General features: G+C 43.4%; 1 protein-coding gene across 3 annotated transcripts in view; it reads left to right on the top strand.

Annotated features, from left to right (window-relative positions):
• The window catches only part of RNF216 (ring finger protein 216), a 288,938-nt gene that overhangs the window by 232,839 nt on the left and 39,743 nt on the right, over positions 1 to 16,356 (top strand). For all 3 annotated transcript variants that reach the window (XM_063430189.1, XM_063430187.1, XM_063430188.1), the window contains one exon: positions 15,114 to 15,211. In XM_063430189.1, the coding sequence (XP_063286259.1) occupies positions 15,114 to 15,211 (98 nt within the window). The remainder of the gene's footprint in view (positions 1 to 15,113; positions 15,212 to 16,356) is intronic.

The following is a 16,356-nucleotide window of genomic DNA, read 5'->3' as shown; positions in this document are numbered from 1 at the left end:
AGGATCAAATTTTACTCATGCTCGCTAATGTAACATAGCATATGTGTTTTCAATGTACACCCTACATTTCAGTGGATTTGTAAGACCTCCCTTTAATCTTGGTTTCACTTCTGCTCAATGTAAGTTCAGTAAAAAAAAATATATATTTCTTGTTTTAACAGCAAATGCATGCAAAATAACATCATATTGCAAAGTACAGGATTGTCATATAAAATGGTTGTTGCTTTAATAGTGTTTTGTGATGGTTTCTCTGCAACTCAAGCCCAGATTAACTTGATGGCAACTTATTTGTTTTGGGAATTGGGAAGAGGAAAGAGAATTTGCCAAGTCAAATCCCCTTTTAAACTTTACCATTCTTTTACAGATGTTCTGTCACTATGGTTATTCCTAGTGGTAGTTTGAGATGCTGTTGAAATTACAGCGTAAGGAAGGTTTAGTCACATCTGTTAAATGCCCAGCCACACATTTCCAGAAGGGCGTGTTTGATCTTTTAAAGATGCAGGGAAGGGATGTCAGCTTGACCAATAACATGAGCATGATTCATGTTGCTTGAAATGCTTTACTCATAATAGCATGTAATCTAATGGAAGTAAGGACATTTACCATAGGCTTGAGTGGACCCTTTTGGTCTGGCAGACACGTTTATAAAGTTGGACTGATGACACATTTGGACCTTTTAGCTATAATTACAGAGACTGGTTAATGTTCTTTGACTCCAGTCTGGTATTGTGGTTTATCGGATACCTTTAATCTCATACTTTCAAGAATCAACTTCTAGTTAGATTAATATTTAATTTACTGTATGTAGACACAATATTACAGAGAGGTCCACTATGACTGTATCCTGCTTTGTTCTTGGGAATCTAGCTGATGGCACACACTAGTTCTTTTATTTGGGTTTGGTAGCAGCATGATGTCATCATAAGCTTGCGGGTTCTGTAGTCCTCTAGGCAGCTGACAGGTTTAACATGTCGGAAATAACACTTCATTATTATTTCAGTAACCCACGTGTTAAACTACTGGAGCTGTCTGCTCTTACTAAATGTCCAGAAAGCGTCTCTTGCTAATTGGAGATTGATGTTTAAACCAGAGAAAGGCAATTTGTGGTTGTGTGAATTGTAGGAAGTACTAGTAAGTAGTAAACCGTTCTAAAAAAGGGGTAAATTATTTTGATTAGTTGGATAAATGTTTTCTTGTTGCTACTCTACAAACATGTTAAAGCATTATATAAAATGTAATACAGTGGTCCTTACCAATTAAGCCATATAAAATGTGATGCTGATTATTTTTAAGGATTACCGTTTTTTGGTTTTACGTGAGTTTTCTAAAGTACCAACAAAAGACTGAGTGCCACCAAATCCAGTCTTGTGGCTCTGTGTAGTGTAACAGTCTAGTTCATGTCTGATGGAAATTTAGAATTTCAGATTTTCACACATTAATTTGGTTTGCTTAACTCTGGTTCACTCTGGTAGAAACATGCCGACACGCTGCAGGGTCCCAATGCAGACGTGACTGTTCCCATTAATGCTTTGGTTTCAGAGAGTTGAGTGGCATGCTGTGCAGTACTCTGGAACTCCAAGACGTATAATCCTTACTGGGGACAATGCACAATAATATCATAAGGACAGACTGATCTTTATTCTCCTCTTCACCACAAATCCTATGTTCTCATCTTCACGCCACCCTTCTTTTTTGAATTTGGAACAGCTTTTTCAGTGATGCTAATATTATCACATCGCATTTGATTTTATGGCATCACGTGATATTGATCTCTGTCCTTGTCGTTTGTGAAGATGCAAACGTATATACTAGAGTTGACAATCTTTGTTATGTGACTGAAGAGTAGTGTGCTGGAAAACTAAAATATGTGATTATATATATATATATATATATATATATATATATATATATATTTTCATACTGCTTACTTGCATTAATGAGACACTATAGTTACCAGAAATGTTGTGACTTAATGTAGTGGATCTGGTGTCTATAGCATGTCCCTACAGGCTTTTCAATGTAAATTTATTTATTTATAAAGTATTTTACCAGGATGGATACAGGGTCTTTGTCCACAAAACATTGATTGTTACAATAGGGTACAATATTAAAAAAATACAATATACAAACTATATATAGTGACAAAAGTACTCCTTTCCCTTGGTACCTTGTCCTGGGATTGGGGTGTTACACACAGTCTTTTCAGGCTTTAGAGACCCTTCACACGCTGGATGAGGTAAAAGGACTTGCTCTTTTTATTGTGGTTCCAAAATAAATGCACAGTAAGGTAGAAAAGGTTGTAGCAAAATATATAAAACAAAATCCTTGCTCTTCTGAGCACTAACTAAACAAAATAATTAGATAACTGGGTTGGATGGCTTGTCCATTTCCCAACATAAACAACAACCTTACTGTTTCAGGATTTTCACAATCTCCCTCCTCCCTTGGCAGGGGAGTACTTAATAGCACCTGTAATTGACTATCCTTTTCAGGTGAGTTAAATTAGGATTGAAACTCTGGAACTGGACTTCTCACATGTAGGTTACAAGCAATTTCCAAAATGTGGAGTGGAGCACTGGCCCCCCCCATACTCTCCAAGTGCTCCACCCCAGGGCCCAAATATACACATATTTAAAGTGCAATATTAATTTTAACATAACACATTTCCCTGGGGCTAATTACACAAAGTAGGAACCTTGCAAAATCTGGGGAGGTATATAGATTCCCTCCAGCACAATTTCTTGCTTTCGGTCAATATATATATATATAACAGGTAATACATATATTCAACCATGGCAGGTGCATTCTGTGCTGAGGTATATTGCCATATCTCTCTTAAAAGATTTTATATTGAATGAAGATTTGACTGTGTCCCTGAGGTTATTCCATAATTGCGCTGCTCTGTAGGAAAAGGAGGATCGAGCCACTTTATTTTTGCATTGCGGTATTTTAAATATCGTCCTTGTACTGGATCGGAGGTTATAGGAGGTTTGAACAGCCGAGGAGAGTATTCTACTCAGGTAGCTTCCCAGAAATACTCTTATGCACAAGGCTGGAAAGATGAAGAGTGCGTCGGGATTCCAGCAACAGCCAGTTTAGCTCTTTTAACATGTCACAGTGATGGGTAAAGTAATTCATTCTAGTACAAAGCGTCAAAACTAATTATATAACGTATTAAGTTTACTAAGGTGGGTTTGCGGTGCGGGTGCATACACTACATCCCCATAATCAATGACCGGCATTAGCATTTGTTGCACCTTTTTTTTTTTTTTTTTTTACTGTAGCGCTTAAGCAGGATTTGTTTCTGTACAGGGCACCTATTTTTGGGTAACGTTTTTAAGATATTTTTTTCAATGTGGCGGCCAAAGGATTGATTGGGGTCTAGCAACATAACTAGATATTTAAAAGAGCAGACTGCTTTCAGTGTGCTATTTGAATTTGTTCTGATAGTTGTTGATTTTGTAGTTTACGGAATTTAGGTACAGTTCCAAACATCATTGTAACAGTTTTGTCAGTGTTTAGGAAGAGTTTGTTATCCACTTTTCTACCTTTGAGAATTGGTTTTGGAGCACAGCCTCAAGCTGTGGTAGCTTGGGTTTAGTAGCGTAGATGAGTGTCGTCTGCATACAGTTAAGGATTTGCAGACGTTAGGCAGATCATTTATAAATAATGTGAATAGCAGGGGGCAGAGTATGGAGCCTTGGGGAACACCACACTTGACTGGAAGAGGGAGGGAAGCGCTATCAGAAATGGCTACATATTGCAATCGGTCTGAAACATACGATAGAAACCAGGTTAGCGGACGATCACCAATGCCGAGTTTTTAAGTTTTTGCAAAAGAATGCCATGGTGTACTGTGTCAAAGGCCTTGGCAAAATCAAGGAAAATAGCTTCAGTTAAGTCTCCTTGTTCCATGCCAATTTGGATGTCATTGCAAACTTTTAAGAGGGCAGTCGAAGTTGAGTGATTTGGTCGAAAGCCTGATTGATCAGGGGTCAGATAATGGGAGGAGACGTATCAATGGACATTTGATTTAAGTCATTTAAGCAAAAACAAAGGGCAATATTGAAAATTACAAAGATAAGACATAGGTATTCATGTAGGGAAATAAAACCATTGAACACATTACAAGAAAGATATATGGACCTGAGCTGGTTAAACTAACTTTTAACATAATGTACAAGGCATAAGTGATAAAATAAGCAATGCGACAGGGATATGCAAAGTATGATTAGCACAGGCTGTAGTTACAAAGACATGGAAATATATACATTGAAAAGAATAAAATAAAATCACTAAATATAAAAACACACACAACAAAAACAACAGGGTATGTAAAAATATAATGAAATGTTGGTCTTCCAGAAGTCTATCTGTTGCAAAGGGCAGTGGAACAGCTGATTGAGCTTTGGGTGCTTTGCTGGGCTGGATAAGTTTTAAAATCAGGCTGTTTCAAAGGTCAGTGGAACAGCTGATTAAGCTCTGGGTGCTTTGCTGGGCTGGTAAATGCTGTTGTTTTAGAGAAAAGGCAGGGTTTACATTGCCCTGAAAAGGCAGCGTTTACATTCCTGCCTAGTAACATCTCTATGGCAGTCACTCAGACAGCCGCTAGAGATGCTTCCAAGTCTAGTGCTGCAATGTGCATTCAGAATCTCCACACTCTGTAAGAGGACTGCTATAAATAGTGGAGAAAAAGAAAGACTTTGTTAACTATCTGAACCATTATTGCGTTAGATGTGCCTGTGGTGTGGGAATAGGGAATTTGTATAGAACAGCTAGGTTCACTGCAGAAACAAAATCTTCAGACTCTAAGGATTCATTCTACAACTTATTATAGTGGTTTTGGTTCTAGAAAGCTATAGGTGTTCCTCTTTCTTTAGTCAAGCCATAGTGAAGCAATCTGACAAAAAAATAAGGGGGAGGAGGGGCTTCTTCAGTAACCTTAAAATCTGAATTAAATAACCATCACAAATATCACACCGTCAATAACCTATAAGAAATATCACACACGGAGGCACAGACCAGGTTCTTAGAACTGGAAAACCTAGGTTCAAATCTCTGATAGACCACCTTACCAGTAAGTGTACTCATACATTGTAAGGTTGCCTGAGCAGGCCCTTCTTTATCCCCCTTTCTATAATTGTAAAGCAGAATATGTTGGAGCTCTATGATGATAATAATATAATTGCAAATAAGATACAAATTATTACAAATATTAACGGGAAGCACGAGATTGTCAAAAACCCTGCTCGAATAAGCTTGAAGTCTAGAGGGATCTAATGAGGAATGCTAGTTGTGACTGCTAGGCTATTGGGGATTCAACTCTCCTTTTTAACCAGAGGTAAGGAGTTCCAGGGGGTTAAATGGCCATTTTAGAACTATAGTGTCCGGAATAAACACTTGTATTCCTGACATTATAGTGTTCTTTTAACAATTTCTTCTGCAGCCCAGATCTCACAGCCTGTCATGAGCATTTAATGCGTGCTCATAAGTTTACAGAAATTTGGACTGGGTAAATACAACTATTTTTGCCAAACTACACAAGTACTGATTGCCATGTGGCAAACCCTAGGTATTTATGTAGAATACATTTTTTTTTTTTTTTTTTTAAAGTGTGTTTTTATTAAAAGAACATTCTAGCGTCAGGAAAACACATATTCCTAACACTAGCATGTTAAACTAACTAACTTTATACTCCACTTTATTTAGCATTGGGAGGCAAGCGTGCATGGTGTTGCACCAGTCAGCATCTCCTCATAAATGCATTGAGTCAGTGCATCTCTATGGGGACTGTTCTTAGCGACCTTTCCGCACTGGAGCAGAGGGTGGATGCCCTGGAAGAAACTCACCTGCAGGCTGCACAGCATCAGCAGGCCGCAGATCTGGCCACCACGAGGCAGGGCAACATCCTCCTGGATCTCCGCCGGCAGATCGAAGACCTGGATTACAGGGGCCGCCGGAACAACATCAGAATCTGGGGCCTGGCGGAGGGTGAGGCCCTGCAGGAGATCCTCACGGGCCTATTTACGCACCTCCTGGGGGACACAGCTCCGCAGGAATTTGGCATAGAGAGAGCGCATCGGGCCCCCAGGAGAGACGGCCAACCCAGAGACATCGTCTGCTCACTGGTGTCGTTACAGTTTAAGGAGGCCCTCATGAGAGCCGCCAGAACACGCCGCATGTATCCTACATGGACGCACAGGTCACCCTCTTCCAGGATCTGTCTATCACCGACGGGCCCTGAGGCCACTTACCCGCCTCCTACAGGAACGGAGTGTGGCGGAACCAACCTCGCCACTGTGAACTGGAGAAGCCTGGTTGCTAGCCTCCTGCCCTGCGACTATGGCCCTGGGGTGTATTAACCCTGTAAGAAGGGTATTTGGGCACCATGGATGTTTATATGCTGTTCCTGGCCCTTCAAATAATGTGGAGCAGTATTACAACTTTTAAACTGTCACTTCGGATGCAGTCGAAGTGCCGAAGTCGTGGTGGTGGCGGCCATTTTAATCCAGTCGAACGTGGTGAGCTGTACCTTCCCCTACCCTTCGACACTGCGGCTGGAGACTAAGTCCCGTTCGAAGATTTGAACACCCGTTCGGACGGGACTTTGTCATTCTGGGTGTAAAATAGACCTCTGGTAGACCATATAACACCACGGAAACACAACCCCGGTTTCACTTCGACAGAAGTCGAAGTGCGTTCGACGATTCAAACGCCGCCTTCGGATGGGACTTTGTTATTTTCAGGGCAGAAATGGATCGACCGCACAGCCTGAATCTGTGGAACTGTTTTGGGCATGAAAATGTGCCTGCGGTCGGTCACAAAGGACTTCCGACTAACTTTTGAACTAATGGAAGGATTTGCATGATTTTTGAGTGTGTTCATATTTCAAGTGTGCTGATTAATATGTGGTTTTTATTAAGATTGAATGTATAGTTTTAAAATTATAAAAATGTATAAGTTTTAGCTTGGAGATAATTGAGGACATACAGTAAGAAACTCAATTATCTCCCAAGCAGAGTGGAGGGAATATGTGGGATGTAACTGATAGTTGGTTGGTTAATGCCTAATTGTCTGTGGGCGTCTCCCTTGCAGGGGAGCACTGCATAAAAGCAGAGTACCTGCCATTAAACCAGAGTTCTTCTTTACCCTCAATTTGGAGTGTCGTCTCACTCGTCGTCTTATTGGGGGAATCTGCTACAAGGGATTGCTATGCTTGTCATATTCCCTTGCTACATGCCTGGTAAGCGCTGGTTCCTGTTTTGCTCTCTGGAGGAGTCCGCGGTGGTTATGGTGTCTGCTGCAGTGCTTGGAGGCCTCAGGAAGCGCTAGGAGCATCCTTCAACGGAGGTACCCAGTCGGGGTGCCCGTCGATCTGTTACACGGAGAATCCTCTACAAATGGGGGTTTCCATTCAGCCTCCAGGCCAGGATGGGGAACGTCTGGCATGTAATTCGCTGGCCCAACGACGTGCACCGCTTCCTCCGGATGACCGGCTTACCTGACGTGCCGATTCCGAATTGGATCCTAGACAATCCCCCGGCTCGAACAACAGGACCAACAGACGCAGCGCATAACCTCCGGCCAAACTCCGGACCGCCAGGGCGCAGGGGCGGCCCAGAGGGCCCCGAAGAATAGTTACCGATGGGGATGCGCCCACGCACGCGGGACCCGCTCCACCGCCCCATTTGGATCAGCACCCACATGGAGGCTGACGGCTCCTGCTGCAACAACTCTACGCTTCATATCGAGGACATGTGGAGGCCTCTGAGGGGGGTATGTACTGTTCCAGCGGCCCTGTCACCCTAGAGTAATGCCCGATAGTTTAATGGTGATGCTTACTGGGGACCCTCATAAGTTGGGTGGGTCGGGGACTCCAGGGGTGAGGGGACTCCAGGGGTGAGGGGGTCGACTGATGGCCTTGGGGCTCCATGAGGTGGGGAGCGAGGCACATGGGACAACCCTCAAGGGGCCAGGACGTGCCCGCCAGGGTGTCCGGAGTACACAATGGCCGCGGCTACAAGCATTTGACTGTTTAAAGGACCACTACCACGGTTGAACCCTGGCCCATTGACTCACGATTTGCACGGGTGACCGGGGCTTTGCGGGGGGGATGGGGCGGGGCTTGGCCTGGGTGTTTGCAACGGCCCGAGCTGGACAGCCGCAAGAGAAAGCCAGGTGCATGCCCCCGGGCGCGGCGGGACGGCGAGGGCCGTGGCTAATAGTTGACAGTTACAGGTTTATCGTTGCAAGCTTTTACACAAATGTTCCTCACAGCGGGATACCACTACACACATATTCGCCACATACAGCACGCAGATCAGAAAAAGCGGTCCAAAGGGGCACCAGGGGTGGGGGGACGAAGACTCATGGTGCCATATTGTTAACGGCACCGCCTTAAGGTCCAGATAGCCATATAAGGCCACCCTCTGTTTTAGGTCACTGGTCATGAGGGGCTCCCCGCGGGGGGTCGCTACGTGACTAGAAGACTGGTCCAGGGGGCCACGGGTCAAAGGTGGGCGCCTATGCTAATGGGCGTCAAGAGGACGGCGAACTGATGAGCGAGAGCAAGCCGGGACGAGCTGAAGGGTGACGGGTGAGCCCAGACGGGCACATAGCACACAAGCAGAAACTAATGCTGCCCACACATGGACAGGGATAGCAGACACGGACAGCGGGTCAGACAGGCATACAGCCCCCATAGCTCGAATCAGCCACCAAACACTACCACGTGCAGCCCCCCGCATGTTGGGTGTCTCCTTAGGAGACCGCAGACAGGACACAACTCCAGACATACGGACACACCTCCTTCGGTGGCTACACTGAACCTCACTGTGACAGACCCTACTTGTATATATTACCGGGGTCGCGGGACAGAGACCCTTCTCTGCCCCTGCGACGGCTGCCCCCGGGACATAGTCACATCAAAACTCTCCCCAATACCCCACATCCACACCACTAGACGGAGACAACAGCCCTAGAAACATTCCTGACTACAAACCACACCCCACTATGCCCTCACCTTCCCCCGGGGCGGGTGCGGGGCCGCCCCCCTGTGGCAGCAGCAGCCAAGGGAGGCTTCACGCCGGCCCGGCTAACATACTGGTCGAACAATGTCCAAGGGCTCAATGTGCCAGAGAAGCGCACACGCCTGCTGAACAAGCTGTGGGCCGCAAGGGCGTCTGTGGCGTTCTTGCAGGAGACGCACCTCAGAGGCAGCGATGCACCCAAATTAGAGAACCGATGTTTCCCAGCAGGGTACTACGCGAATCACCCGGACAACAAGAAGGCGGGGGTGGCAATATTGTTTGCTCACACGGTGCCATTCCAATGCAGGGCGACGCTGGCGGATCCCAACGGGCGCTATCTTTTTTATTAAAGGCACCATAGCAGACCATACGTATACCATCGCAAGCCTCTATAGCCCCAAGAAGAAGACAACATATCTTCATAAACCAGACTCTGGCCAAGTTGGAAGGCTTTAGAGAAGGTCTGCTGGTAATGGCGGGGGACCTGAACATACCGCTCGACCCCCGCCTAGACACCACCAGAGGGGCAAGCGCGGTGCCCGCGCATTGCATACGCACAACACGGAGGGCCCTGGGCAAACTGGGGCTGGTGGACTGCTGGAGGGTGAGCCACCCAGACGACCGAGACTACACCCACTACTCGGCGGTCCACGCACATTAGTCGCATTGACTACATATTCCTAGCGCAAGAATACTTGAACCTGCTGCATAACACTAACATTGAACCAATGGAACACTCCGACCACGCACCTGTGGTGGCTCACACAAGATCTCCACTGTTCAAACCCAGAGAACGACAGTGGAAACTTAATGAGTTCCTTCTCGATGACCTCGCACTCAAGACCACGGTAGCTGAAACCCTAACCCAATACTTCGCTGACAACGAGCATTCGGACGTGCCTCCACTAATGCTCTGGGAAGCGCATAAGTGCGTCATCCGGGGCCGCCTCATTGCAGAGAATACGAGGCGCAAAAAAGACCGACTCACACGCTTGACCACCCTAACGAAGCGCATAGCCGATCTGGAACACGAACATAAACACACACTGGATGAAGGCACATATCTCCACCTCAAAGTGGCCCGTAGGGAACTTCGAGACATCCTATCGCAGGGACAACTACACACAGCTAGAAAGTCAGCTAGATTCTTCTATGAACACTCTAATAAGAGTGGCAGACTGCTGGCACGGATGTTACTGGATAAAAGGAGGACACAACACATCCACAAGATCCACGCACGAGGCGGAGGCGTCACACGCTTGCCGGAGGTCATCCTGGAGGCATTCCAAGAATACTACGCGGCGCTATACGCACAGGCACGAGCACGGGAGGGCCCCGCGGGGCAGCGCCATAGAAGCAGAGTTCTGGCATACCTTGAAAGACATGTGGCTAGAAAACTCACCCCGGAGCAGGAAGCGGAATTAGACCAACCTCTGACGATCGAAGAACTGGGCGGAGCCATGAAAGCCTCAAAGCCACATCAGGCTCCAGGTCCGGACGGGCTACCGCTATTGTACCACCGCACCTTTAAGGACATACTATTGCCGAGACTCTTAACAGGCCTCAACTCAATCCAAACGGGTGGCTGCTTCCCCAAGGACACCTTGAGTGCCATCGTCACCGTCCTCCCAAAAGAGGGTAAAGATCCCACTAATTGCGCCAGCTACCGTCCAATCTCATTACTGAACGCGGACCTGAAGATATTCGCTAAGGCAATGGCGCTTCGGCTCACCCAAGCTCTACCTGACCTGGTACACCCAGACCAAGTCGGTTTCATACCCGGAAGGGAGACCAGGGACAACACCATCAGAGCCCTCAACGTATTCCACGCGGCCAGGTCTGGTAAACGGGAGGTTATGCTCCTGTCAACAGACGCTGAAAAAGCGTTTGACCGGGTGGACTGGACCTTCCTCGCGGAGACACTACGCCACATGGGATTCAGCCCCAACATACGAACATGGGTGGCTGCTCTGTACACCAACCCAACGGCACGCATTCGGGTCAACGGAGCACTGACAAAACCATTTAGCATTCACAGTGGCACCCATCAGGGCTGCCCCCTGTCACCCCTCCTGTTTGCCCTCACTCTCGAACCTTTTCTGGAGGCGGTCATACGGGACGGGGGCATTGTGGGGACCCGACTGGGCGGGGCAGAACATTGGGTCGCGGCATATGCTGACGATATGCTCTTCTTCATAGAACAACCCAGAATCTCGGCCCCAAATTTGCTAGAGGCGTTTTTTTTTGTTTTTTTTTTCTTTACATTTCTGTTGAAATGAAAATGTTTGTGACAACTGACAGAATATACTATCAAGAAAACCGTACGTTTTTATATTACTTTTAGAACACTTAAATTCAATATTAGTCATTATTTTCTTCACATTTACTTAACTGTTACTTTTTAGAACACTTAGATAAATATCCCCCATTTTTTCATAAACAAAATTCTGTTTATAGAGCATTGAAATCTCATCAGAGTAAATAGATGAGATTTCACTGGAATGTTAATGGTGTATCAGTTAGCCATTTAGATACAAGCAATGTGTATTGTAAATAAAAGTTGAAACATTTAAATCTGACATATATAATGTTCAAAAAATAATATTGCAGCCACTTGAAGTATTACTTGGTCCCAGAAGCCTGTGATTGATTATTAGAAGCTCCCTTTTAAACCTGAACATTGATGCTGTATTTGGTATTAATGCATTATGAGCAGAGGTGATGAATGTAGCTAGCAGCCGGCTGTGTGCAACATTCATCTGAGCCCCAGACTGCACATGCGCACAGGTATGTCTTTGCTTTAGTGCGAGAAAAGACCGTTACAGACCTCCACAGTATACCCCTTCCCAACACAAGTGCACCATACAAAAATGTATGTAGTAAAAGAGGAAGTATAAATTGCATCTTTGACAGAGCGAGAGATTGGTCCATTTTAATGCCAAAACATTTTTATAAATTGTTGCAGTTATGACAAATGTTGTGCAAAGTAGCATGGACAGGGGGGCTGGCTTACATCATAAAGTACAATGAATGGGTAATTCTTATGGTGCCGAGAGTGTTCCTTTAATGTTGTGCAACATGAATCACCTCTATAAATGTAGGAAGTTGAGCATGTAACAAACATAAATAGGCCCCCAGAAGTATTCATTGCAATTGTTATTCCATTGTTCCACAAATGTCAGTGGAAAGTACTGAGAAGGCATAATAGTACAAGGTTTGTCTGTTTTGTCTCACCTCTGTTAAATAATTGACATTAACTTTCAAACCAAAATTTTCATTAAAAAAACAATGTATTTGATTGTAAAAGATTTCTACGTGATAGATCCACTTTTTTTTTTATCTATAGTAACTAGCATATGAAAAAAATGGTCACTTTCTAAATAGATTTTCCTCGTAATTTGAGGGGTAGTGGTAACAACTATAGACACCATTGAAACATAAATGAACACATCATATTTTAGTCTGAGTAGTTTAGGGTTTGTTTTTTTTGTCTCCTTTTGTTTGACATGCCCTTTTTAGTTTTGTATATTGTATGTGTACATTGCTACTGTTTATTAAATGAATGTGAACTTTAATAAGCACTGTTGTGCACGCCAGATGAATGTGCAGTGCATTGTACATTCCTCTGTCATTAACAGCCATATGTTGCTGGCCCTTGAAAGCAGTCTGTTCTTTTTGTATCTTTACACTTGGGACACTACTAATTCTTAAATGCAAACTCTCCATACATTATTGGAAATCGAAGTCAGAGCCTGGAAGCAAGACATACTACTTTGTCAAATTAAAGGCACACTAAAGGCTACAGTTTATTCAGTGTACAAATAATGCTTTTAAAATGCAAAAATATATCATATTAAAAATATTAGAGCAACTTTTTCCCTTCATAGTTTCTTGGACAAGATAACATGCATTTTATTAAGAATAGATATCTATATCACTTTAGCATTTCATCTGTTGTAATGTAGTTTTCAGGAGAAAACAGAAATCTGACTAAAATTTGAATTGACTGTAATTGACTTTCTTGACTAAACTGTAGTTTGAGTTATTGGACTGTACTAATATGTTTACTTGTGATACTTCTTCGTGTACATGCTGAATTGCTTTGTATTGCAATGTTTGCCTCTTTATAAATCGTTGGAAAGACCACACCTTGAATATGCTGTGCAATTTTGGGCACCTGTTCTAAAGAAGCATATCATGGCCCTAGAAAAAGTGCAGAGACAAACTACAACATTGATAAAAAGGAATGGAGCATTTTAGTTGCGAAGAAGGGTTAAAAAATGTAAATCTCTCTCGCGCCTCAGAGGAATATGATAACATTATACAAATATATTCAGGGCCAGTACAAACCATTATTTGGAAATCTATTCATAAACAGGGCTATACATAGGACATGAGGTCACGCATTTAGGCTGGAAGAAATTAGATTCCATCTAAGGTAAAGAAAAGTATTCTCTGCCTGAAGATGTGGTTTTATAAGAGTACAAAAAGATACTTGCAAAAACATACAGGGATATAATTAATTAGTGGGGTAATAGCTGCTTGATCCTAGGAGATATCTGACTGCTATTTTGGGGTCAATAAGGAATTTTTTCCTAGTTTATGACAAAATTGGAAACGCTTCAGACTGAGTTTTTTGCCTTCTTCTGGATCGACAGCAAAAACATATGTGAGGAAGGCTGAACGTGATGGACGCAAGTCTCTTTTCAGCTATGTAACTATAACTATAAATAAAATCGACAAATACCTTACAAGTTTCTGTGAAATAGCTGTATGATTTCCTCTAGCTTTTCTCCCTGTTTATGTTGAAATAGTGAGAAGGAAAAACAAAAATGCATTTATGAATAGTTTTTTTGCACATTTATGACCTCAATTTAAAGAGACACTCCGGGCACCAATATAACTTTAAAGGAAAACTATAGGCCTCCAGACCACGTCAGCTTCTTGAAGTGGTCTGGGTGCAATGTCCCTGTAATGTAAAACAAAGTTATTGAGACAGCAACTGAAGGTGCTTCCAGGATTTTACTGGAGTCTGGGTCACTTAACTGACACTGGACGTACTCCTGCTCTGCATGCAGACAACCATCGTCCGTAAAATCCTGCTCGCCACGCATACACATTAGTTTCCATGTTGGAGATCGGAGTAAATAAAGGTTTTAATCCACTGTAAGGGGGACCAGAGGGCACTGTAGTGCTAGGAATACAATATTGTATTCCTAACACTATAGGGTCCCTTTGAAACATTAATGTGCTGTATTTTTTGCATCCTCAGATCTTTATAGTTTTTGCATAAAATAAATGTTTTGTGGAATTCTGCATCGTAAGACTGCCTTTTTATCCACACCCCTCACTCCAGAAAAATACTTCCTTATAAAAAGAATGCCAGCAGCTCAGCCACTGACCATTGAATGATCTGAACTAAAGCACAGCCAGCATTACAAGCAGGAGACATATAGTAAGGGATATCATTACCTGTTCATAGTTTCTCTGACTGTCTGCAGCCTGGTTGTGAATTAAAGCAGCTCACCCAGTGCTGTTGTGGATGTGACTGTGTGCATGCATTTGATCAGGAGTTCTGTCCGGCATAAGTGGCGTAGTTTAAGAGGCAGGCTTATGGTGCAGCATTCTGTAAAGTATTGTATTGCAGTGATGGCTGCCCTTCCACAAGTTTCTCACGTCTCAACACCTGATTACCCACAGTGACTATTGGGTTCTTGGTCACCTCTCTTAGCAAGGCCCTCGGTTTTATTGTGCAGCCAGCCCTATGAAGAAACCTGGTTGTTCCACACTTTTTTCAAATTTAAGAATTTTGTAGGCCGCTAGGCTCTTGGGAACCTTGTGAGTGCTACCAAAAGGTTACCTACCATTGTCCTAGACTGTCATTGACCATTATCATAAAGGGATTAAAATGGCATGACTGTTTTTAATTTAATTATTATTTTGTCTGATTAATTGTCTAAATGTGCATGAATTGCAGCCTAGAGCATTTCCAGCTAGCCTCACAGCGATGCTCTTGTTGTCTAGTGTCTTTACATACAGCTGAAAATCTTTGTCACTTCAAAAATACTTTTATGCACTTCACAGGAAACATGCAAGAAATGCCAAAAGACATGGAAAGAACATGCAGGATTAACATGTGAGGAGCTGGCAGAGAGCGATGATGTTAAATACCGAACATTCATGTGAGTATTAGCTGGCCATTTCACTGTCCGACTGGGTGCTGAAATCTCCTATTTCCTGTTGTTTTGTACGTCAAATCTTATTTTTGTTCATGTAGGGTTTTACTTTCACTGAAAATGGTAGCACAATTCCACCAAGCAACATATTCGAAGGGTTATTTACTAAGGTAAACGCAAGGCCAGAACAACCAAAGTGACCACAGAATTTACTTCTGTGTTCGGGGATTGTTTCGCTAACCAGTGTTGGTTGGACCAGTAATTGATAAAGCTGTTACATTTGATCATCTTAAGATTGAGAACTGCATACTGTATTAAAAGTATTATTTTAAATTCATTTTCACCAATTGTGAACATGCTATTTACTTTGAAACGTGTGGCAGTGCCCCGATGATGTGGTTAGGCCAATTTTTATAAACAAAGGTCACTTTATCTTGAAGTTGGACTGTTTTATATGTTTATGTATAAACCGGTGTGTGAAAATGTAAAAAATGTAATAATAAAAATTATTGTCCAATCCAATTGTCCCTCACGACAAGCTTCTTCTCCTGACCCAAATTAAAAAAATTGAGACACCTGGACACAGTGTCTCAACCTCTCGTGACCACACTGAAGTTAGAGGTCAGGTATTAACATACCCAAAAAAGTTACTTCCGTGCTGCTGTCACCCTAAATTCCTGTTAGAAAAAAAAAACTAGGGAAGCCCTCATAGAAAAACATAGAAATAATGCAAAAGTTTCAGGTGTAACCCCTTTATCAATGCAAATCCCCTCAACCCTTTGGCTCCCTGTTGTCTCACTCTATGCTTTCCCCATACCTTGATTGGTGTGTGCTGGCTGCATTAAGTATGCATGTGTGTACGTGCTGCTAATGTGTGTTTGCTGTGTGCTGGCTGTATGTAGTAAGTGTAAGATTGAGCTGGCAGAGTGTCTGTATGTAATGTGTGTTTTGTGTGCTGGCTGTAGTGGTGTCCTGTACTCCCCCTCGTAGTCCGGCTTACCTTTCTATCACCTTTCTATCCTTACTGCAGCAGTCCTGTAACTTGCGTAGGGTTGCCACCTTTTTTGGAAAAAGTACTGGCCATTCTAATATACATAATTAATTATAAATGCGTGACATCACAGGGCACAATATACATAAATGAATGACAA

Source organism: Pelobates fuscus, chromosome 8 (assembly GCF_036172605.1).
Source record: "Pelobates fuscus isolate aPelFus1 chromosome 8, aPelFus1.pri, whole genome shotgun sequence".
Taxonomy (NCBI): domain Eukaryota; kingdom Metazoa; phylum Chordata; class Amphibia; order Anura; family Pelobatidae; genus Pelobates; species Pelobates fuscus.
The sequence above is the reverse complement of the archived record's forward strand: the minus strand, read 5'-3'. Positions and strand labels throughout refer to the sequence as shown.